The sequence below is a fragment of the Prionailurus bengalensis genome, chromosome C1 (genome assembly GCF_016509475.1).
Source record: "Prionailurus bengalensis isolate Pbe53 chromosome C1, Fcat_Pben_1.1_paternal_pri, whole genome shotgun sequence".
In the NCBI taxonomy this organism is placed as follows: domain Eukaryota; kingdom Metazoa; phylum Chordata; class Mammalia; order Carnivora; family Felidae; genus Prionailurus; species Prionailurus bengalensis.
The window spans coordinates 185215926-185241949 of record NC_057345.1 but is presented as its reverse complement, the minus strand read 5'-3'; the positions used below and the strand labels follow the sequence as shown (position 1 = coordinate 185241949).

At 38.4% G+C, this 26024-nt stretch overlaps 1 protein-coding gene across 1 annotated transcript in view; it reads right to left on the bottom strand.

Annotated features, from left to right (window-relative positions):
* PLCL1 (phospholipase C like 1 (inactive)) overlaps positions 1-26024 on the bottom strand; it is a 342078-nt gene that overhangs the window by 51102 nt on the left and 264952 nt on the right. The window contains exons 4-5 of the mRNA XM_043577410.1: positions 10709-10784; positions 8517-8626 (exon numbers count right to left, since the gene is read on the bottom strand). Coding sequence (XP_043433345.1) covers positions 8517-8626; positions 10709-10784 — 186 coding nt within the window. The remainder of the gene's footprint in view (positions 1-8516; positions 8627-10708; positions 10785-26024) is intronic.

Sequence of the window (26024 nt, the reverse complement as noted above, 5' to 3'; positions counted from 1 at the left end):
TGAACTGTTCATTTAAAAATGGTTAGGATGGCAAAATTTATATTCTATGTATTTTAGCACAATACAAAAAAAACTTTGGAAAACAAAAATTCCCAACAAGATGGTAAGAATAGATCATCTTATTTGTAAAGCGCAATCAGGAAGGGAAAATATAGCAGTGGGAGAGATTACAGTGAGAAATTGTGAAGTAAGAATAGAAACGGAGTGTAATTAGGGTTTCATAGTGCCATAGGTTAAAAATAAATCAAAGGAGGAGGAGTAAGATATAAAAGAGAGGGTATATAAGTAGAGAGATTTACACTATTGATAAGTTTAGTGACAAAAGGATCAGTGTGTTTAAGCAATGTAATGTAGTTAAGCACAGAAAAAGATTGAAAATAATATATAGTCATAAAATGTGAAGACCTAGGACTCTAGCTATCATAAAACCTGATCCCATCTTTAGGTGAGAAAATCTAGCCCCAGAGAAGATAATCTAATGTTTAAAAATTATATTAGTTGAAGATTTTTAAACTCATGTCCAACTTCCTATACGTCAAAACTCTCAGATAATCAATTTTAAGATAAAATAGACAGGAATTCACAGCCCCAAATCTTGTTAGTTTGTATGTATTACTAGAAAATATTTTCCTTAGACTTAACAGAATTAAAAGCTTTATTGAAAACTCTTTGTAAGCCCACATCTCAAGATTAATGACTTACAGTCTCTTCAATATTCCTGTCAGGCTCCTTTCTTCTCAGTGAAGCCTGAGGAGTCCTTACCTATAAGGACTTCACCTCTCATTTCCAAATCATCTCAGGTTTGCTATTCAAAGGAAGAAGATTCCAGGACTTTTGCTCTAATGGCTTAGGTGATAAAGGACAGAGTGAACATCTGAGAGATAGAGTTGAGGGTGTAGAGGAGTGGGCTGAGGAAGGAATATGAATAGGATTATAGGCTTTGCAAAGCTCTTGCTGGAGGCACTTCCTCTACCTCATCAAGTTGTGGAGGCTGGCAACATCTAGACTGAAATCGAGTGAACAGTAACCTGGTCCAAGAGAAACAGGAGGAGGCTGGCTGGGTTCTCAGGGTGGGTCCAGGGTCAGGCCCTCTGCTTTGGTATTTTTGTTATTTTGTTTTCCTTTCCTAATTTCAGTGGTATCTGTCCAAGTGTTCAATTACATCTGGGGAGCTAATTCACATGCTACCCAAACTCATAGGAGATGCACTGGTAATGAAGGAAGTTAACTGATGCGTTTACAAAAACAAATGCGACCTCCGGGCAGATAGGACTAGTTTTGTCAGTTGGTCAATCCATTCTGTCTCCACCAGAAAAGTATGCCTGGGAAGCCAAACTGACAACAGAGTTGCTTGGTGAGTATAATGTCAGAACAAGGAGAATTGGTGGTCTAAAGCTACACGCTTTCAATGTACCTTTCTGCACCGTGGGAATATACTACCAAGGTGATTGGAATTCTCATGTTATGTGGACAGGACACTTACTCTCTATAAGATAATAGACATAAAGCACTTAGTACAATACTTGATATATAGAAAGCACTCAGTTAATATATCATTATTATGGTACTATTAATATTCCAACAATATAGCATAGTGGGCTGACAGCATGGGCTCTGGATTTAGATTCTTGCTCCCTCACTCAGTACCTGTACGCCAATGGGAATGTTACTTAACCTCTCAAGCCTCAGTTTTCTTATCTACAAAATGGGTGTAGTACCACTAACTTCACAGCATTACCCTTAAAATGACTTAAGATGTTGTGTGAAAATCACTTACCTGCTTATTATAAGCAGTGAATGCTAATTACTAATAATAAAAATAACAATTATACAGCACTTTTTATATGCCATACACCACTTTATATATCTTAACTCACTTACGTGGTGTTCACGGGGTGTTTAAATCAGATGGGGACCTCAAAATGTGGGGTGGTGATTGGGTGGAAGCTGGTGATGCAGAAGGTAAAAGGATTCACCTCAAGCAAAACAAGGTGATAGAAGTTTATTGAATACAACACGAGGGAATGGCAGGCAGGACAGCAAAGGAGAGGCAGTGGGTGGGGTTCGGTTTTAAAGGGAGAAGAGGAAGAGGTATGGCAATGTATGGAATTCTCCCTTTTTTGGTAGCTGTGCCTAGTTGTAAGTAGCCCATTGGTCAGTTAGGGCCTGTGGATATACTGAGGTGGGTCACCTGATGGCCAGTCTGTATTCAGCCAGGGGAACACTGTGGGCCCTTTCTACATTCCATTGCTCAAGGCTGTTTGCCTAAAAATGGCCTCTACAATTTAGTCCTCATATAATCCTATGAAGTGGGTATAATTGAGGAACCTCATTATATTCACCAAAATCTGTTCCCTTTCCTTGAGGAAGTATACTCTTGCCCCACTCCACTGAATTCAGATCTGACCATGTGGCTTGTTTTGGCCATTCAAATATAAATAGAAGGAAACTATGATTCCATGTGTCATATGGCAGACCTAGGACAGAAGTGAACATATGGCAGAAGTGTTTAAAACCAATTTGTGCTTTTCCCTACCTCTAGGATTGTAGAAATATTAGATACAGTTCCTATTAGTTTGTGTTCCTAAAATATACTTGTTGTGTATGTCTTGTGATGGACATACAGTAGAGGCAAGAAACAAGCTATTGTTTTAAGTCACTGAGATTTTCACATTTTTGTTACCACAGCACAATCTAGCATATCCCAATTGACTCAGAAGCACAGAGACAAAAGGAAGTTTTTCCAAGGACACACAGGTAGAAAGTGTCTGGCTTCAGAGTCTGTACTCTTGATTCCTTTGCTTTAGGTTACTTAACAATTGATAGTATTATCAATATGAAGAATAGTTTATTATTAATGCATTGTTGTCACTGGCGGTCTGTTTCTAGACTTCATAAACTGACATTCTTTTCTCAAAGAGTTGCCTCAGGAGGAAAGCCAGCCTTTCTCTAGCTTCTACTACAACAAGAGCCAACAGCTACCAGAAACACCATTGGAGAGGTTCTCAATAGACAACATAGAGGACACTGGACATGTCCCTTCTTGATATAACCTCAGAGAAGCCTCCAGGATATATGGTCACTATGGATACCAAAAGAGGCTGATTTGATACACACACACACACACACACACACACACAGTCACAAAGAATTATTTTAAATGGTCATTTGGTTGAGGGTGACTCCATTCTTGCTATCATTCAGTCTTTCAGAGATGGATACCTCTCATACTTCTTTTCTCAATAACCCATCATCTTATTTCCTTTCTCCTGTCTCTCAACAATGAGACTTCAAGTGGTTTTGCAGGCTCTGTTAGAAAGTGTATTACCACACTGACATCCACTTAATTGCCCTTATTCAGCAATATTTCCCAGAGATGTGACAGCCTGAAATTTGGGGCCTGAATAAGAGAACCTGCCTGCATTACAAACACAAGTACCCAAGGAGAAGTGAAAAGCTCCAGCCTCTGCTCTTCCCAAGAAAAATGAAAATGTTGCCAAGAAAAAGCAGAAGAAGCAAAGGCTTAAACAATAATAAAAAGCCAACAAGTCAGGCAGAAAAGATTAGTCATACCTACTGAATATAAATCTACAACAAAGAACTGTTTTTTTATTTTTATTTTAGACAGAGAGAGAGAGATAGGAAATCTCAAGCAGTCTCCATGCTCAGTGCAGAGCCCAACACAGGCTCAATCCCATGACCCTGGGAGAAATCATGACCTGAGCTGAAATCAAGAGTCAGGTACTCAACCAACTGAGCCACCCAGATGCTCCAACTGGATTTTTTTGTGTGGCACACACTGGAATGCATTAAATTACAAGCTGTAAATCTATATAGGGAAAGTATAAATACATATCAATTAATAGAAGTGCTCATTGATGAAGTAATTGTTCATCATAATTTATTTAATACATGTCATTCAACTAGTAATCAATGAAATTTATGAACAATAAGAAGTCAGCCACTTCCTAATATTTTTATTCCTTTTTAAGCTCTAGTGACCACCTAACTTCATAATTTTTCCTTTACAATAAAATGTTTACTAGTTATATTTTTTGAATATTATTTTTTATATATTTCTACTTGACACATGTCTAGCCTGGTAAAATTGATTTTTTCATCAAACTTTTAAAAATGTAAAGATAATTGAATTTAGTTCCTTAAAATGCCTAACAGGCCAAGTTAGAAAAATATATACTGGGAAAGCTTACTAAAATGCTACTCAAGGGTTCTTTCTAATTTCAGTTTTACAGGTGTGACTGCCTTACAATGAAGTTCTTTTTATACTTGAGGAGTCAAGACACTCTGGATGGAGTCCAAGCCTTTAAATGGATTCCACATAATAACACATTGTGTTTTCTCAGACATATAGTATAAATTCATATCTCTCTTCCAAAAGAACTTCAAAACTCTCATGAGTGAAACACTTCCAAAATTAATAACAATTTACTACAATAGGTTAACTAAGCCAGTGAAATTGTAGCATCTCTTTCTGGAAGACTTAAAGAACAGGGAAAATTCCCATTGTAAGATTTTAATATTATGTTAATAACCAAGTAACACTCATTTCTGAAGGATAGCATGGGGAAAAGACAGATGGAAGTAACTCTTAATGTCTGATGGTAGTATGAGATGAACTATCTTGGTCCAATGATTATCTAGAAAATATACTGAAGACTGAGTCATTGAGACATGTGTCATCACATCACCCCAAATAAATACAATGGCTATATATAGAATTTGATTCTGTGCTCAGCAGTGAAAGAGAAAGAAATGGATAGGAGGAAAATATTATAGTTGGCTATTGGCATATGGCCAAAGTGTGGGGAAATGCAAATGATATGCTAAGCAACTCCCTATTCTGGACCCATGTATGGTACTAAAATATGAATGGAAGGAAAAAAAAAAACATGGATTGTTTCCAGGACCATCTTGACTTCAGCTTTCTTGCTGGATCCTAAGTCCTCATCTCTGGCTTGGAAAGTGTAGACACTAAGTATAATTCATATTCATTTTATTATAGAGCTATTTATCTTTGTCTCTGCCAATTTTTCTCTAGCTTCCCCTTCATTTATTAATATCGTATCAATGTAATACTGAATTTCAGAAAACATAAACTAAAGAATTACTTTTTTAGTCTCAGCTCAATGTACTTTAAAGCCAATGCTCCTTTCCGCCACTCCTTGGTCCCAACAACCTTTTTCCTAGACGTACATTTCTCATTTTTTTCAGCTTCTCCCCTACTTGTTGGAAAGTACATTGGAATTAAATATTTTTAGCTTCACGAACCCATATATTCAACCAATATTCATCAATCCCCACTCCCTCCTCTAGTTAGTAGAGAGTACATATATAAATTGCGTGTAAGGAAACTTTTTCTGTTGGCAATGCACAACTTTATAGCGGGCCCTGCCATATTCTACCTATTCACTGTTTATGTCTCAAAAGTTTGGTTACTGCTTATTCAACCAGTTGTAAGCAATATAAACTGAATCTAGAAAACTAAGAAAAAGGGGATTTATTGGAAGACTTTAGAAGCTTGGAAAATCAACAGGAAGGCTGGAGAACAAAGCAGGAATTAAGAGTTTCACATTCAAGATACAAGAAATAAAGGGAGGGGGGTGCCTGGGTGGCTTAGTCAGTTAAGCATCTGACTCTTGACTTGCTCAGGTCATGATCTTGTGGTTCTGGAGATTGAGCCCTGCATCGGGCTCTGCACTGACAGCACAGAGCCTGCTGGGATTTTCTTTCTCTCTCTCTCTGCCCTTCCCCTGTTTTCTCTCTCTCTCTCTCTCTCTCTCTCTCTCTCTCTCTCTCTCTCTCAGATAAATAAATAAACCCTTAAAAAGAAAAAAAGAAAGGGAGAGTCTTAGAGAGGAGGATCTTCTCAGAGAGGCATCATTGAACTAAACGTCTCCAAAAGAGCCTAGTCTCTGTCCCTCAGCTAAAAATTCAAAGTCCAAGAAGGTCATTTGTTCAGCACTGTGGAAAGAGCACCTGACTAACAAGCCCACCAAATGCAATGAAGGAAAGGAAATATTAAAAGTTTGGAAAAATTCACTATTCTTGTTTAAGTTCCTAGCACTCAAGCTGAAATGCTAGCAGCTAGTACATTAGCTACAATAGTAGAATATTGGTCATGTTTCAAAAGATCTGTCTTAGAATGGCATGTATAGTATTTGCTCAGCCCGATCTAGCAACCAGCCCCTGTCACTAAACCAAATAAACACAGAACAGTGAATGGGCTTAAGTCACAGATTAATACAGAAATAAAAAATCGCAATTTAAAAATTAATTATTAAAAGACTTCTAAATAAAATAAGAAACAAACAACAAACTTGTTCCTACAATGTCATCTTTGCGTGGCAAAAATAATAGCATACATACATATACATATATATATATATATATACACACACACACACACACACACATATATACACACACATATATATTATACATATAACTATGTATATTATTATTACTTTATATATGCACATGTGTGTATACAGTGTCTAGTTTTATGCACTGTGACTTAGACATTTTGTATATATTACTTCATTTAATTCTCACAAAACCCTGAGTATTAACATTATTGTCACTCTAGGGGCCCGTAGGAGGCTCAGTTTGTTGAGCATCTGACTCTTGGTTTCAGCTCAGGTCATGATCTCATGGTTCAGTTCATGGGATCAAGCCCCACATCGGGGGGAACCTGTTTGGTATTTTCTCTCTCCCTCTTTCTCTCTCTGCCCTTCCCCAACTTGCATGCACGTGCTCTCTCTCAAAATAAACTTCCAAAATATATATATTATTGTCACTCTAATATTATTGTCAGCCTTCAGAAGGATCATACAATTTGGTTAAAGCCTCACAGCTATCAGGCAATGTGCACACAGAGCCTGCCTCACCCTTGCACTAGGCTGCCTAGACTCAGTCACATGGATTGAGTTTTATGGGGAGCAGAAGGACAGTGTAGTATAGACCCCAGACATGAGTTGAAATCTCAGCTTTGCCATTTACTAGATGAAGGCAAGAAGCTTAAACCTTGCTAAGCCTCAATGTCCTCATCTGTGAGATGGATAGAGGCATACCAGGGTCAGCAAGAGTTGCTGCAAGGGCACACCTTTGTTGCAAAGAAGAAAGGGAAAATGTATATAAACTACTTAGCTGTGAGCGCCTGTCACATATTAAGTGCTGAATAATTGATGGCCATTATTGGTTATATGTCTGTCTCCCTTGGTACACCAGTCCTGGAGGCCCAGGTATTACTCTTCTGATATTTGTATCCATAGCTCCTTTCTCAGTGACTGGCACATTAACAAGACCACATAAATATCTGATCAGAAAGTGTTTGAGTCAGGGTTCATGCTGACATGTTGTCTTCTAATATTATAAAATAAGCCCCTCTTCATATTAATGCTATAGCTCCTCCCTGCTCATTAAGCAAATGATGCCTATTTTCCCTCATCCCACCTCCTGCCTCCAGACTGTTAATTCATGAGGTCAAGGTCTGTGCCTCTTTCGCTCTCCATGGACCCTCAATACCTAGCATAAAGTCCAGTACATAGTAGGAGGTTAGCAAATATTTGTGAACTGAATTTTTAAGAAACATTTGTAACATGTCTTACAGTTCACCTGGCACCTCCTCATAAACATATCTCTTTGGCACCAAGCTGTCTGGGTTCAAACTCCACCTCCATTGTTTGTTAGTGGAGTGACCTTCGGTAATATACCTAAGCTTTTAATGCCTCGGTTTTCTCACCTCTAAAATGAGAATAATAGTAGTATTGGGTTGTTGTGCATATTAAAATGTTAGTTTATTAAAGCTTGTAAAACAGTATATGACATATAGTAGATGTTCTTTATACATTGGCAATGAGTAATTTTTTAATTAATCACGTTTGTGGCTATTTTCTTCTCAACACACTGTCAGGAATAAATTATTCCAACTGCCTAAATCATCTGTCCTTTCACATAAGAAAATATGAAAAGTGGCATCTTTACTTCAAACTCCTAAAATTAATTTTCAGCAGAGCAAATCATAATCTCAAGAAACTGACTTCCAAAGCTATTTGCAAAAATAAATATATTTATAGAAACTGTTCTTAAAATAAAATAATCCTAAATGGTTCCAGATATTCTGAGGTTTAAAGCTCTTCCAAATCACTTGTGCTGGATCCTTCTCCCACAACATTTGGCATTATTCTTGCCACAGACAAGAACAGCTATGTTGACATGAACAGCAGAGTCCATGTGAGTAAAAACACACAAGCACAACCACCAGGCAGTGGAATTAGGTCGTGCTGTCCTCTGTCTCCACCACAAACCTCGTTTGCCCTATTAGGGCAAAAAGTATGTCAATCTCCCCATCACTTAGAGCATGAACCTGGTGATTTAGGCCACATATTACTTAAAAATTCAAATCACTGCATTTAACCACCGATGTTTCTCTACACTTTGGAGACATGAGGAGAAGAATAATAAAGGCAAAGAAGGTCCCTGGGAATTTCATTTACCTTCAATACTGTAATGTTCCAGGCAAAACTCTCAGTTGCCTTGTTGAGTTTTCTTCCTTTCAAGCCTTCTTTCGCCCCTAGATTATGAAGTTCCTCGTGAAATTCCATCCCTTTGAAAAGAGAACATGTAAGAATTCTTAGTATGATGCTATTTCAGAAAAACATTTTATTATGAGAAATTTTATTATTTCCCATGCCTGCCCTTCTCTTATAATTTTGAAATCCCTGAACTGAATGCTCCTTCTCATTCTGTTCATCCCCACCAATGGCTGTCCTTAGGGGCAAACTAACAATAATGGATGCATTAGACCAAATTACCTTTGAAACAGCCAGGAGGCATAGATAAAGACATAAGAAGGAAGTTAAGAACCAAATTCTTCCAAGAGGGTACATATGTCTTGTTTGTCTTCTACCTGGTTTTTACATGAAACAGTGTAATGTGCAACTGATAACCATATGTGATAGATGAACTTATTCTACTTTTCCCTATAAACCATCTCCATAGATTGACAGTAGATCCTGGAGCCCATGTGGATAACAAGGTTAACTGACAAATGTTGAGTAAAAATAAAAACATGTTTTGTAAATAGAGTTCCTGGAAATACCTAAATGTTTCATATTTGAGAATGACCTTAAAATTATGTTTAGCTCAACTATTTCTTAAGAAGCTTGAATACTAGAAAAGATATCACTATCCTCAGAAATGGGGATCACACTTTCTTCTGGACAGCTTATGCCATCTTTGGAAAGCTATACCTTATGTCAAGCCAAAGTCTCTCTCCCTGGAACCTTGGTGCTAGCTAGATCCAGACCTGCTAGGTCCAACCTCTTTTCCACTGTGCAGCCCTTTAAATATTTGAAGAAAGATGTTAGATAAAGTCCACTGGAGTCTTCTCTCCTCCAGATTGAACATTCTAACACGGTTCAGCTTTACTAATAATGTCTCTTCTTTAAATATGACATTCAGGAAGATTGCATATTGCATATTGCATTGCATCCAGAAGAGCTTGTAGGAACATCATATTCAAAGTGGGCTTGAAGCAGCCCACACAAGGTAGGGTAGCAGCCCACAAGGCTGAAGTAGCCCACCACCCTCTTTATTCTAATTACTCTACTTTTATTAACGTAGCCCAAAACCACATTAACCTTCTTAGTGCTAACATCACAAATATAGCACATGGTAAGAGCATGACTGTGCAGCCGGGCTTACCCTCTGGCTCTACCACTTTACTAGCTACATAAGCATGAACAAGTCCTCTCTGTGATCCAGTTTCCTCACTGGTGAGATGGTGATAACAAGAGTGTTTACCTCAAGGGATGGTGGTGAAGATTCAATGAGTCAACACATAAAAGGCTCTCAAAGTACTGCCTCACATATAGGAGCATTATATAAGTACATGGGATTATTTCTGTGCTTTTTGTCAACAGAAACAGTTAAGTCTGTGGACCAAGTCAGCAAAGAGCACCATTTTTAAAGTCTGGTCTGGGTTCAAAGGTCAGCTCTACCTTGTGTTAATAGGCATCTTGGGTGATTCACTCAATCTCTCAGAATCTCAGATGGTTCATCTACAAATTGGATATAATGGTGATTACCTTGTAGAGTTGCTATAAGGACTAAGCAACATAGTGTATTTGCACAGTATATCATATGCCAATATATCAAGCAATTGTCATTATTGTCATCTCCTTCATCCTAATTATTGTGCGTCAGAATCAAGGAGAATATAAATCCAAGAAAGACAAAAGTATAGAGTATGGATGAAGGTGAATATAAATCAACAAAGGTGTACCCTCACAGAGATGTGATCCATCCTCTCCTTAAAGAAAGAATAAATTTAAAAGGATGACTAATAAATGAGGCCAAAGCCTAGAAGATTAATAAGATTATGGTTCAAATTGTAAAAATGAGGTGGTTCTTAAGGAGCAATGTGTAGTAAAAACCACAAAAGTAGATTCAGAACCCCTCACCTCTCTAGACATCTTCAGACATTACTCCCCTATATACATACAACCCACCTACTGTCACCAAGACTTCTTCTGTACTAAACAAAGACTTAAGTTTAACTCAAATTTATAGCTAAACTATGGCATAAAATATTTGAATTTTAAGAGTAAAAATGGAAACTTGAAAAATCTACCAAGAATTATCATTAAGTTTCTAAATGAAATGGGGAAGGAGTTGGGGGGATTACCTGCTTTCTGACACTGCACAATCTTTTCCTGGACTGTATCTGCCATTTCTATGAGAAACCGGCTCTCTTGAATCATCTGTCACAAAAATAAAAAAGGTGGTTGTTAGCAGTCCTTAAACTGACTCATTGGAAAGACAACACACAGAGAGACTCTCCTGGTGCTGGCAGTAATGGGGAACCATGGCCCTGACCACAAGAGGTAGGAGACGGAGGGATAACGTGTGCTCCAACTCCCATTCATTCTAGCACTACCACTAGAGGCACCTACCTTATAATTGCTTCAGTCACGTAACATGCTTGGCACATCATGAGTGCCAAATAAGTAATTGCTAAATAGATGTATACACATTCTTTCAGCCCCAGATCACATTCAGGAACACCTCTATTCCAGCTCCTCACTCCAAACGTAACTGCAACAATAAGGCAAGTGGTACTGGAACAATAGCAACAAGAATCAAAATAAGGCATCACCTAGTAATGAGCTAAAGGACTACTGAACACATCAGTGAAGTTAGCAGCTTGGATTTGAGTGGCCCCAAAATGGTGGAGGTCTGGTCCTCCCTCTAAAAGGGCTCCAGCTCCACTGGCAAGAATGAGGAGTGGGTCAGATTTCAGAGACACCAATTATTCAACAGAGCTTGTAGGCAATAACACCGAAATGGTTGTCCCTGACCTTTACATTTGGATAGAAAGCAAAAATGTCCAAGGAATAATTAATCTACTGAATGAAGTAGGGGAAATAAGACAACTATTGGAGAGATGGAGAAAAGAAAAATCTGTACGTGAAGAAGGGGGAAGATGATAATCAGTAAAGAAGTTGTGATCAGGATGACAAGGCTTGGGGGACCCTTTGAAGAAGTGACTAAAGAAAGGCAACCAAGAGGCAAACTAACACTTCTTGAATTTCCAGCCACTCTTCTACTCCCAATAAACGCTGTCCCATCTCATCTGGCTATTCTGTGTTTTGTGTGTCTGAATATTCTGAAGGGACTTTAAGGCAGAATGCAAAGTGGACATGAAGGTCTGGGGTAAGACATCTTTCATAATTAAGTGCTGTTGAACAGATTAGTCTTGTATAATCACTGACAAATATAAAGTGGTTTATGATTACAAATTTTAAATGGAAAAGAATATTGAATCACAAATTTGTAAGCACTGTGGTAAGTACATGGGATATGATGCATTAAGGAGTAAAAACAGACACATCTCTAGCTTCATGGAGCTCAGAGTCTAGCAGGGAAGTCTACTCAAATGCATGAATGAAATGGGATAATTAATTCAACCAAACAAAATTCAATTACTCATATTTTCTGCCTAAAGTAGTAGTTGAAAGTAACTTATTTGGAGAGTTAAATTGACCATCAAAACCATAAAAATAGATACCAAAGAAGTTCTAGACTGAGTCAAACATTTTAACTGCATTAACTCTTTCAACTCTCAAAAGGAAGTGGAAAGCTAGTGAATAACAATTTACGAAATGACTAATAGTAGCCTAACTGACTAAAGCTTCCAAGTGAATGAAACTGATAAGCAGAAAAAGATTAAATATGAGGGCAATCTGATTCAGTCTTTTCTAAGCTTAGCATCCATGCATGCAACATCAATTGAGTTTTATTATACTTTCAAAAGTTATATACTGCAATAGTTAAGTAGTAGACAAAATATTTTCATGAAATTCAAGCAAGGGAAACATTCATAAATAATGGACATATTTTGTGACTTTACCATAAGCAAAATAGGTAATATGATATACATTTTTAGAATCATTTAATTTTAAGACCAAAAGAATCTTAGATATCATGGCCACCCCCTTAATTTTGGTTTTAGAAAAAAAGAAAGTGAAGAGTTATAAAAGTTAAGATACTTGTCCAAAAAATAGAACTAATTAGGGGCGCCTGGGTGGCGCAGTCGGTTAAGCGTCCGACTTCAACCAGGTCACGATCTTGCGGTCCCTGAGTTTGAGCCCCGCGTCAGGCTCTGGGCTGATGGCTCAGAGCCTGGAGCCTGTTTCCGATTCTGTGTCTCCCTCTCTCTCTGCCCCTCCCCCGTTCATGCTCTGTCTCTCTCTGTCCCAAAAATAAATAAACGTTGAAAAAAAAAATAAAAAAAAATAGAACTAATTAATTATCAAGCTGGAATTGAAATTGCAGTTTCCTGGCATCCACTTATTGTCATGAAAAAAATAGCACCCCTCTGATTTTGTCTGCCCTGCCCATACTCCAGGAGAGAATGCATGCCTTCAAATACTTGCAATCTTTTTGAGAATAAAATATAGCATTTCCAAAGTCACCTGGCCCAGCCTGTCAGAAAAAAAAAAAAAAATGTGTGAGCATGCCCATAATCAATCCATTTCAACCAGATTCAAATTTGCCCTTTTTAAGAAAAACTCAAAAAAGTAACAGGATTGATAATTTCCTTTATTAAATCTTGATTGACATCTTACACTCATTTCCCTTGGTTTTGCTCTCAGTAGAGAACATATTCTTTGATTTTAAGAAACTATTAATTTGTGGCCAGTTTTCTCTGCAGTATTTTACTAAGTATCTCCTCAGTGTTGAGTATAAAAGGAATATAATTTTTGCATCCAAAAACACCATAGCCTCTTTGTAACAACCTGAGAAGGAAGTATCCTCTCTGTCATGGCTACCCTTCTACCTAGACTTTCAAACCCATCTCTAGCCATCTGATGATGATGATCTGAGCCATCAGCCCAGAGCCTGACGCGGGGCTCGAACTCCCGGACCGCGAGATCGTGACCTGGCTGAGGTCGGACGCTTAACCGACTGCGCCACCCAGGCGCCCCTAGGAATCTGTTTCTAATGATTCCTTCTTTTTTTTTTTTTTTCCAAAATTTCTACCTCTCTCCCGCCTTTTTCCCTTCTCCACACAACATCTCCTACTTTAAAGTAAGCAAACAAAAACAATAATAAATATTCTATTGGCCTTTGAATGGTTGTCCTCATTAATCCTTCCTTTAAAAATTAGCCCGCATTCATTGTTTTGACTCATGCAAGACTCCACCAAGACCTTCAAAGGTTAACCTTGGCCTCATGATCAACTACACCTGGCCAATCCTTGGTCTTCATTCATTCCCAACTCAGCAGCTGACACCTCTGATCAGCCCTCCTTGATTTCTGGGACCTTGGTTCTTTTCATGCTTTGCTCTTTCTCTGACTTCTGTACTACCTCTTTCTCCTTTTTTATATCCATACATGTAGGAATCCTCCCAGCTGCCTGGCCTAAGCTCTCCACTGTTTCCTTTCATCATTATCTCTCCTCTTAGCAATTCCATCCGTGCTTAGAGCTATGAAATTTGTATTCATGCAGATCCCTTCAAAGCCAACATCTTCAACGCTCAGCTCTCTCCTAAATTCCAGATTCATACCTCCAACGGTGTATAGCAGTGGTTTCCAAAGTAGGGAGGTACATGTACTCTGGGGCGGGGAGCACAAGATAATCCTTTGAGGTGTGAGGAGAAACAATGAGGACTTTTATTCACATTGATTTAACCCATAAAACTAGCAAGGAAATTAAGCTTTACAGATTGATCCTGCCCCCCTTGCCAAATCAAGACCAAGTATCTCTAAGGTGGGAACTGAGGTAAGACGAAGAAGGTAATTCCACATTAGGTAAGGGCTGACAACAGCACTCATTAGTTTCTTCCAGAATATTTCAACTTACATATGGCTGTAAAGTAGTAGAGTAAGTACCACTTATATTTTCTTGTTCTAGATAAACTAAGCCTTCCAAATATGCATTCCTGAAAGGAAAATGAAGATTGCATAAGCACAAGCAAAAACGTGAAGATGGCAGAGCAGCTCCTCGTTCTATTCACGCCATGATTTCTTTCTCAGCAACACTGACAAGTGATAACAATGACAGTCGGATCAGATCAACATATTCAATCACACTGGAAGAGCAAAAAGATTTATTTCTATTATTCATAAGTAAAACTTTTCAAATCCAACGCTGATTTCTATTCTTGATTTCTTTTACACTGTTTGAATTGGTATGTTACTGAGTTTGTATATTTATGAATGAATAAATTCTCAAAATATTTTTACTGAGGAGTTGCTGGGCCCTCTCTATTCGGCTCTCTATATCCCCTCTCTGCCATGCTCTGGGCTGGGGAAGTTGATCTCTGTGGGCAACATCAAGCAGGCTCCCTTGCCTCTGATTCCTGTTAGGATTGGCCAATGGGACCAACCGGCAAGGGATCAGGACAGGAGGCGGGAGGAGAGAGGTTTAGGGCAGTTACTCCTTGATCATCCCCTCCATGCCAGACTGTGGCTCCATAGCTTCCTCTCTACAAGGCCACAGCTCCTGTCAAGTGGCCCCGTTCTGGCAGGTACCATATTACTGAGTGCCAGGAATGGCTCCTTCCCCTTTTCCTTTAGGTCTGCAAGTGATGACAGCTTTCTACTGTTGCTATACCTGTGGTGCTCACTGCCCACTGATGCTTTACTAACCCATACCCATACTTTTATAACCAAAGCCCTCATTTACTCATTTAGTCACCCCTTTGAGTGTGCTCTCTGCAGAGAACAAATAAGGTGGAGTTGCTTACTATCAGATAGCTGTATCTGTAATTTCCAGCATTCTCTGTCTCTTCCAGACACCCAGGTTCAGATCACCAACACACTCTGCCTCACTACATCCAGAAGGTGAGCTCCCACATTCTGTCAGTCACCAAGTCTTGCCTAACCTGCCACTTTTATCCCTTTGCTTCCTTCTTTATCACAACACTCCTGGTTTAAGCCTTCATTCTCACTCTCTGGGCCATCTTTCAAATTCTAATTATCCTTCCAGAGGCAGCTCAAATGTTGTTATCCTCCATTTTACTTTCCCTGCCTCACCCCATTCCCACCTCTACTCCTGCCAAAAAGTGTACATCTCCTATTTTCTCCAAATGCGCCCAAAACTCCCTTGGAGACACTCAAAGATGGCTTTGAATCCCTCTTGGCTACTGGCAGGTTCTGGTCCTTCCCACCTCACTCCCTCCAAATATCACTTCCAGAATCATCGTCCAAAAGCATAGCACTAGCTACTTCCTAGATTTGTTATTTTCTCCTTTGCCTGTTAGATGATGTAAAATTTTCTAACTCCAAGTTTGAGTCTTCTTATTTGCCTCAGCAGCCTCTTCCTCTATGGCTTCCCAATTCTCCCAGGTCCAGGTGTGGCTCACACTTCTCCAAACACACCCCACTTATTCCTCCTTCCTCAGATTTCTTTCTATTAGGGAAGTCTTCTGAATAAGCCATCTCCCTTGGTCAAAATCCCATCAGCCTCAAAACTCACTCGAGTGCTCCCCTCTTCCACTGGTGTCCTGATTTCCCTTCCTCTCCACCTCTCACCTCCAAATCCCAAGAACATTCTATTTTGTTAGTCTGTTTACAAAATGTCTTATTTTCTATATCAAGTTACAATTAACTGCTTACTTACATTATCTCTCACACTTCATTTCTCCAGTAAAGTGTAATTCTAGTAGATCATTTACTCATCTACCTTTATATCCCCAGATACATCAATTCATTTATAGAATCACCTTTTCCCTATTTCACTCTGTGATCCTTATTTCTTCTACATATCGATTACCCACACATTTACACACAAGAAAGTATTTTATTTATTATTGATCACTTCCCAAACCTATAATTGTCTTTTTGAACTCTTATTTCTCTTTTATCTCTAGTCTTTTTCTCTAGGCTTCTCCACTTTTCTATAATCCAATATGTTCTGAATTCCCCTTCAAAAAATCCTTTTAATAGGATTATACCTATAGAAAATACACTACTCAAGTATTAGAAAATACATTTTTAAACATTATTACTTATTTAAGGTAAAATAAATCAGGACCAAAACATTCAATAAACTCTATGATTCAAGTTATCTTAAAAATCCCCCAAATAAATATTTGTTCACCCCATAGTGTAAGAAGTTTTTATTTCTCATTGTCTAACAGATCACTTTGTAGTGAGATAGTCAAGTGTGATTTAATTTTCCACACAGAATATCTCTATGAGATTCCTACAGGATAACCTGAAATCCTTTAGTAATAAAAGTCGTAACTATTACTCTGAAAATACTCATCATCAATATTCCCAGAACTTAATATCATTGCTCATATGGACTTTTCTCATAAGAGCTTTTGATCATTTTCTCTATGGTAACAGCTTCCATTGTATTTAGAAAAATAATTTTATTCTATTTTCTGGAGTCAACTTTCAGTTAGTAGTTGTAGGGAAAACAAATAAGATAGATGGCCAAAATATACCAATAATTCCAAACCAAATTTAAATCAACAACTTCAACCTCTCCCCCTGGCTTTATATCTAAGTTGTAAAGAAGGGAAAATGGTTGATTTGAGTTTAATCTCCTTCCTAGGTCTCTACAGATCCTGACAGAAATGAAATGTAAAATGCAAAAGCTAAGGAGAGAAGGTGAGAAGCATGTCCTCATAGAATCTTCGGGGCGCCTGGATGGCGCAGTCGGTTAAGCGTCCGACCTCAGCTCAGGTCACGATCTCACGGTCCGTGAGTTCAAGCCCCGCGTCAGGCTCTGGGCTGATGGCTCAGAGCCTGGAGCCTGTTTCCGATTCTGTGTCTCCCTCTCTCTCTGCCCCTCCCCCATTCATGCTCTGTCTCTCTCTGTCCCAAAAATAAATAAACGTTGAAAAAAAAAAAAAAAAAGAATCTCCTTGCTGGGTAGTCAGTGTACTTATTCAGCCAAAGGTAGGTTGACTCAGTTGATAGAATCTGGCAGCATCCTGGGTTTACATGGAGGTCTCAGCCTCAGCTCCCAGTTGCCTCTGTCTGTTGTAGTAATACAAAGAGTTTTTCTTTGGTTCTGTCACATGAATATCGCCTCATGGATCTTATTTCCTTACCATGGCTTTGAATCTAAAAGAATAGAAGACTTATTCAGACAGAGATTAGCATTTCTTTAAGCGTTAGATGTGTCCTAATCAGCGGTGTGTTTTCAGTTAAGACCAAAATCATTTATTTAAAATAAAAATTTTAGGGGCAACTGGGCAGCTCAGTTGAGTGTCCGACTTCAGCTCAGGTCATGGTCTTGCAGTTCGTGAGTTCGAGCCCCGCGTCGGGCTCTGTGCTGACAGCTCAGAGCCTGGAGCCTGCTTCAGATTCTGTGTCTCCCTCTCTCTTTGCCCCTCCCCCACTAGTGCTCTGTCTCTCTTTCTCTCTCAAAAATAAACATTAAAAAAGTAATAAATAATGAAATAAAATAAAAATTTTATCAAAGGGGGATAGTAACGCTTTTACTCAGGGATGGGCTAAAGTGTCCTACCTGTGTGAATAAACTGTGCTTCCAGCTCTTCTCAATAGGGAATTTAGGGGCACCTGGGTAGTTCCATCATTTAAGCATCCAACACTTGATTTCGGCTCAGGTCGTGATCCCACAGTTCATGAGTTCAAGCCCCACGTCAGGCTCTGAGCTGACAGGGTGGAGCCTGCCTGGGATTCTCTCTCATCCCCTCTCTCTGCCCCTCCCCCACTCACACTGTCCCTCTCTTTCTCTCTCTCTTTTTCAAAATAAATTTTTAAACAACTTTTAAAAATAGGGAATTTAATTGCCTAGGATCATTGCAGAGTCAATGTAACCACTGAATGGTACTAAAAAGATCAATTTTTGTCATATCATGACTCATAAACCTTCCACAGATTCCAATTTTCTCCTGAGTATATTCAAATTCTTAGAACCACAGAACTTTATATTTACAAGTCACCTTCAGGACCATCTATCATGGACAACACCATTTTATAAGAGAAAAAAAATGAGCCTACATGGGCTTTCCTAAAACCAAACAGCTGGTCAGTGAAATAGTTTAGACTAGAACCGAGGTTCATGAGGGGCAGATCTAAGCTTATGAGTTGCTTTGTGATACGGATGTTATATTAAAGTGCAGAATTTCCACTGCAAGTACAAATTTGTGATAAATGTTAATAAAGTAAAATTCACCAAGTAAAGTATCATAAAAATACATGTTGCCCTGACTACTTCTCCTTCCATGTCTAATTTGCAGCAGGCATCAACCAACATAGATATTCTTCCTATCAAACCTAGAGAGAAATATACTCAGTGGCACCTACTGCTCTTTCAGGAAGGAGTTATCAAATTTGGAAAGTTAATCACTTAAGAATATGCCAATCTGCTCTAGACCTGTTTTGTTCTCTCCTCTTAAGAAGACTGAGGGGCGTCTGGGTTCCTCAGTCAGTTAAGCCTCTGACTCCATTTTGGCTCAGATAATGATGCCCCGGTTCGTGAGTTTGAGCCCTGCGTCAGGCTCTGACCTGACAGTTTGGAGACTGCTTGGGATTTTTCCCTCTATCCCTCTCTCTCTGCACCTCCCCCACTCAGGCTCTCTTACTCTAAGAAAGAAAGAAAGAAGGAAAGAAAGAAAGAAAGAAAGAAAGAAAGAAAGAAAGAAAGAGAAAGAAAGAAAGAAAAAGAAAAAAACTTGAAATAAGACTTAAATTTTATCAAACTTGATACCTTTTAAAATCAAATATATATTTACATATATATTTGCCAACTAGAATGAACACAATTTCCTTCAATTTTTAATTTCTTTAAAAGTTTTAAATCCAATGGATTGTTAATAAATTGGCATCTGTTGATTTTAAGCAAAGTCAATCTTATTGAGACTGTTAATTTCGGTGAAACAGATACACATATAAGGCCAGAACATTTGCAAGCTTACTGGAAGTCCACTGCATTTGATATATGCAACAAAGTATTCTCTGTCCTGGGATTAACTCTATGTTACATTTTCAAGCCTCATTCATGATGATACAGGACAAGAGAACTCACATGGAGCAGGCCAAACATTTGTCTCCACATCCATGACAGTGATAAGATCTACTTCAGGGAGCTGCTGTCTGCATAGGGGGATCATTTTACCTTTTCTTTTCTCCAGATGTTCTATTTCCATAATATAGTTGTCAGCTATATCTTGAATAATCATTAGAAATATTTGTTTTTGTCTCCACTATGATTAAATTTTAAATTTTAGCTCATTCATAAAAAAAATTGTCAGGGGGCGCCTGGGTGGTACAGTCGGTTAAGCATCCGACTTCAGCCAGGTCACGATCTCGCGGTCCGTGAGTTCGAGCGCCGCATCAGGCTCTGGGCTGACGGCTCGGAGCCTGGAGCCTGTTTCCGATTCTGTGTCTCCCTCTCTCTCTGCCCCTCCCCCATTCATGCTCTGTCTCTCTCTGTCCCCCAAAAAATAAATAAACTTTGAAAAAAAAATTAAAAAAAAATTGTCAGGTTACTAACCATTGTGAACCAACTCGAGAATTTCACTTGAGTCTTCAGAAATGCAAAGCACACTTTGAGGATGCGTGCACAATATTTCACAGAGATCTAGCCTGTGATGTAGACAGCTTATTGATTCACCTCTGAGGTCCAGTGTCCTTGGAATGCTGGTACCAAGTGGAAATGCTGTCAACCTTCAAGATGTTGACACTTCCCCCAATATGCAAAAAATGTATCAGAAGACATTGCTACACCCACAAGTAGAAGTTTCAATGCACTGAGCATATGATACCTTGTTTTTAAATAAGCAGCTCTATTTGAGCACCTACCAGCAGGCTCTTTTTTTTTTTTTTTTTTTGCATTCTGTTAGTATACAATTAGCTTTTTGCAAAGCAAACCAATATAAAGTTCTACACAAATTTCACAATGAGAGAGTGATAGGAGAGTATATGTGACTTACCTAATTTCAATTCAAATTGATTTCAATAAGTAAAACTATATTGAGAGACTGCAGACATACCACAACTTTTTCCTTTCCTGAGCCTCAATGTATCTTTGTAATAACACTGACAACCCATTATGTTAGGCTTAACTGATAACCTGGCAGTATATTGATTCCATTACAAGAGTAATTAAAGATAGCAATTAGTTCTTTTTGCTAGATTCCTGATCATGCTAACAAAACCAACTGCTCTCCAAATCATACCCCCGACTGACTTAGTAAAAGATTAAATAACCCTTGACCCACGTTCTCAAGATTGTTTTTGCTTTCTTTTATATCGTCAGAAAATCTGTTGCTCTTATCATAGTAAAGTTTTAACTTTTATGTTAATGTTAAATAATTCAGCACAGAAGTCACCTTCAGAGAATACTTTGGGCTTATTTTTCAGTTGCAATCTCCTGTAAGTATTCCACCTCTGAATGTTGTATTCAAAACATTAATTACCTAAAAGTTTTCACATTAATTTAAAGCACTGAAAAAGCCCAAATATGTTAAGCAAATACTTCTTGATGATTCATGAAAAAGTAGACAGGTCAGAACATTAGAAAAGAAAAAATTCAGCTATCTGAAGAAAAAAATCATATAAAAGTTGGACAGCATTTTTCTTTTAAAATTAGTTGCAGACAGGGACTTCTCATTTGTATCTGCTACTCCTTACGAAGGTTCTATCATAACCTGAGAATGTACAAATAAGTTGCCCATGAGTAACAAGGGCCATAGATCCTTGAATTACCTCCCCAGTGCTCTGGAGTAGACCCTGGACAGAAAGGCTAGGGCTTCTTTAGAGAAGGGAGAGGTGAGTGAAAATAAAAACATTCTAGAGAGACAGAATGTTTTTCAAAAAAAATTCTTTGCAAATAAAATTCTGTTGAGCATGGAGTGGAAATGGGAGTGGGGTGTATTACAAGTCACTGTGAAAAGTTCATCGTATTACTTAAGTTCCTTAGACTCCATCCACTTTAGGACATAAAACATCATCTGCTCCACTATGTAGATGTTGTATGTCTCTATTCATGCCCCCCCTTTTCAAATTTTTTTAATGTTTATTTACTTTTGAGAGAGAGAGAGAGAGAGAGACAGAGTGTGAGTGGGGAGGGGCAGAGAGGGAGACACAGAATCCAAAGCAGGCTCCCAGCTGTCAGCACAGAGCTGACGCAGGGCCTGAACTCAAAAACCGTGAAATCATGACCTGAAGTCAGACACTAAACCCACTGAGCCACCCAGGCAGCCCACTGTTCCTGCCCTTGTAAGGCGTTAAGTCCTGCCTTCTCATCAGGATTTTTTATTCCTCAAGTATAGAAATTTTGATTCATACCATTTCTCCCCCTCAGCAACTTGCACAGTAACGTGTCTAAGACCTGTTTATTGAGTTGACTAATCAAAAGCTTAATGACTTATACAAAATGATATATTGAAAGAGAAAGTGTTGTTTTTTGTTGTCAAAGAGTCAAAGACCCATCATGCTTTACAAATAGCTATTTGTGCTGATAACTGTCTCTGTTTATTCGTCTCTGTATTGTACAAAATCTACTAAAGTTCTTTATAGTTGGTATGTACTGAATGTTATGAATAAATTCTATAAATGACTCTTTTCTTAATAAGGTCAATTTTGTGAGAAGTTAGGACAAAGGGCTGGACTTAGATTGATGGAGAGTGAACTAAGGCTAAGAAGGCATTCTAGGTGGTATAGAAAGGAGATACAAAGGATGGAAAATAAAAAGGAGGTGGGAAATACGTCAGCTTAACTGAAGGAGAGGGTTCAAACAGAAGGAAATGGGAAATGAGATTGGCAAAACAGCCAGCACTGGTGGGCGAAGATTTTGCAAGTCTAGTAAAAACTCAAAAATAGAATTTGAGAATGATTATTCCAATTGTTGAATTAGGGAAAGGTAGAGACTAAATGAGGGACTAGTCAACCTACTGAAAAATTCAGGTAGGAGAAGAAGAGAGTCTGGTAAGAACCTTGGCTAAGTCAATATAAGAAAATAGATACATGGGGCACCTGGGTAGCTCAGTGGGTTAAGCATAAGACTCTTGAATTTGGCTCAGGTCATGATCCCAAGCCCCACATCAGGCTCTACACTGAGCATGGAGCCTGCTTAAGATATTCTCTCTCTCTCTCTCTCTCTCTCTCTCTCCCTCTCTCTCTCTTTCTCGTTCTCTCCCTCAAAAAAGAAAAAAAGAAAATGGACACATGAGAAAAACATGAGGAAAAAAAGCAATGGATCTCATTAATATTGAATTATAAATTAAAAGACCTTACTGGAGCTAATAGAGAGAAAGCATTTGAAATGATTTAGAGGAACTGAGGATGATTGGCAAGGTGGTATCTTTTGCCGTGGTCTGGAAATGGTAAATGGATACCTAGGAAATAAGAAGATGAACCAGTTTTTGACCTATGAAATTTTTGATGTTGGTTCTTTAGACACCCAAGAATGTTCTGTATTCAAATGTAGCAATGTGAATAGAGTAAAACATTAAGGTTGGGGCTAAAGATGGGTTTCAAAAATAATATGAAATCGACATGCATACAAATACTATTGTAGAAAGAAAAAAGTCCTATCTGTTAAAACAAACTAATTTTGACAGTGTCCTACTGAAATTATAAAGTATTTTCCAATGAAATTGTCCACTGTTGCAACTTCATGTTAAATGATAAAGAACATAAGAAGATCACCAGCCACAGACTCATAGGCCTGGGATGGACCTTACCACGTCACCTGCCCTAATTGTAAGCTGCTGGAACACAGCATCTGCTTGCTATACCTTCCAGAGCATTCAAACCAGTGGCTTGCACATGGGAGGAACTCAGTCAATGTTTATAAAATTAAATATCTCCATGCTTGGCTCTAACACTGGGCAGCTCTTTAGGTAACCAATTCCATTTTTTAACAGCCCCAAGAATTAGACTATTCCTAACAACAACAACAACAACAAAACCTTACATCATTTTTATTTGTAAAACATAATTATATTACATTAGCAACCTTAAAAGACTTGACAGCGACTCTATATTTCCTACTTCAGTGGATATTTTGTTTGTTTGTTTGTTTGTTTGTTTCCTTTCACATAGAGAGAGAGAGCATGAGTGGGGGAGGAGCAGAGAGAGAGGGATCGAGAGAATCCCAAGCAGGCTGCACACTGTCAGTACAGAGCTCGACACAGGACTCAGTCTCCAAACAGTAAGGTCATGACCTGAGCCAAAATCAAGAGTTGGATGCTTAACCAACTGAGCCACCCAGGAGCCCCAATTTTCTTAGAGAAAGAGAAAATCCAGAGTGGGCAAGTGAAGCTTACTCTTTCAGAGACCTGGGCAAAAAAAAATAAAAAATTAATTAATTAAAAAAATCACAGTGGAATAAAGGGACAGGTCACTTAGAAGTGGTGCTCTGGCTTTCAATTATATCCTGGGGACAATTTCTGAAAATCTGTCCTGGTGACCACAGGACCACTGAAATGACAATGTAGCAAGCCTAATACCAATAGCCCTCCACTGTGGCTCTTTAGTTCAGGAAGGAGGCATCAATTCCACCTTCAGCTTTTAGAACCCATTCTACTTGCTTAGTTATTGATTAATAATGTTCCCAGTTTGCTTTAGTGCTTTTCAGAAGCTGTCACATCCCACCTCTGGGTGGGACATGTATTTGCTATCAGGAAAATCACCTCTGCTTCAGCTGCCCCAAATATCAGACATGTTTATAGCTACATCCCTATTCAGAGTATTAAGGGATATTGTAAACAGCATTGTTCTTAGGAAAAATTGTAATTCTTTGAGCAAACTCACCCTCAGCTAACCCAGACTTGGGGAACACTCTGTCATTAAGATCTTTTCCTTTTCCCAGGTAAAAAATTTGTTGCAGGACAGGATCTGTTACATTCACTCAAAGCCACAAATTACTGATAACCCACTGTATTATTATTCATAGCTATTTTTTTGCCATTTTAATTTTTTAATGTTTATTTATTTTTGGGAGAGAGAGACAGAGTGCTAGCGGGGGAGGGGCAGAGAGAGAGGGAGACACAATCCAAAGCAGGTTCTAGGCTCTGAGCTGTCAGCACAGAGCCCGACGTGGGCCCAGACTTGTGAACCACAAGAGCATGACCTGAACCAAAGTCGGACACTCAACCGACTGAGCCACCCAGGTGCCCCCTTTTTTTTGGCATTTTAAAAGAGAATAAAAAGTCTTAACCCAAAGGAATTGATTATAATTTTGGAATTTCAAGTACCAGATAGAAAACCTATATTTTAAATAAGATACAGAATGGGAGGGAAGGTGTCTTCTGAAATTATGCCATGTAAATAAGCCTACTCTACTATGGATATATAGTAGATATATATTTGATTTCTTGATATCAACACAGATACTACAATAGAATTATAATTGCAATGTTAATACTAAAGTGACTTTTAAGACTGAATCTTTAAGACCCTCAAGAAGAAATATTTCCAAATATTAAATTAGCCAGTGTTTGATAAGGAATAGAGCCATCTCAGGTCATTAGGGAAAAGCTAAATTTAGGGGGAAAAAATCTATGCAGAGGAACTCAGGGTTAATGTTTTCTAAAATATTTTCATTTTATTTCCCGTTGATAAATAGGATAGTTTGATATACTCAGGTTGGCTTTCAGTAAATGGAGGTTACTTGTTGCCTGATTTGTTTCTTTTGATACTGAAATAAGCCAAATTTGTATCTGTTCAGAAATGACTTCAGGTCTTTTTTTATTGTAAATGTATTCTATGTTTTTTTTAGTAGTTACAACTTTTCCTCTTGGATAGCGTCTATATAATTCATTACCATTTTTGAGAAATCCAAATATTTAAGTGATTTGAGTCTAAGTTGAACATACAGGCTGTTCATTTTGGAATACGTGCCCCCCCTACCACCACCACCACCACCCAGGATTTATCTTCAGCCTTAGTCATCCAACTTTTTTTTTATTAATAGTCTGTAAAGGATTTTTTTCGACTTTATTTTTACAAAAAGTTTTAGGTTTACATAAAAACTGAGCTGAAAGTACATAGAATTCCTATAAACGCCCTGAGCCCATCCTCATTTTCCTACTGTTAACATCTTTCTTTAATGTGGTACATTTATTATAGTTGATGAGCCAATATTGATACAGTATTATTAAAGTCCATACTTTACATTAGAGTTAACTCTGTTATACACTGTATTAATTTTGACAAATGTATAATGATAGATATCCACTATTATAGTATCACATAGAATAGTTTCAGTGGGGGTGCCTGGGTGGCTCCGTTGGTGAAGCACCTGACTGTTGGTTTCAGTTCAGGTCATGATCTCACGGTTCATGAATTGGAGCCCCGCATTCAGCTCTGCACTGGCAATGCAGAGCCTGCTTGGGATTCTCCCTCTCTCTGCCCCTCCCCTGCTCATGCTCTCTCACTCTTTCTCACAATAAATAAACTTAAAAAAAAAAAAAAAGAATAGTTTCAGTGTCCTAAAAATCCTCTGTGCTCTACCTGTTCATCCCTCCCTCCCTCACCCCACCCTGTGGCCCATCTCCAGCCCCTTG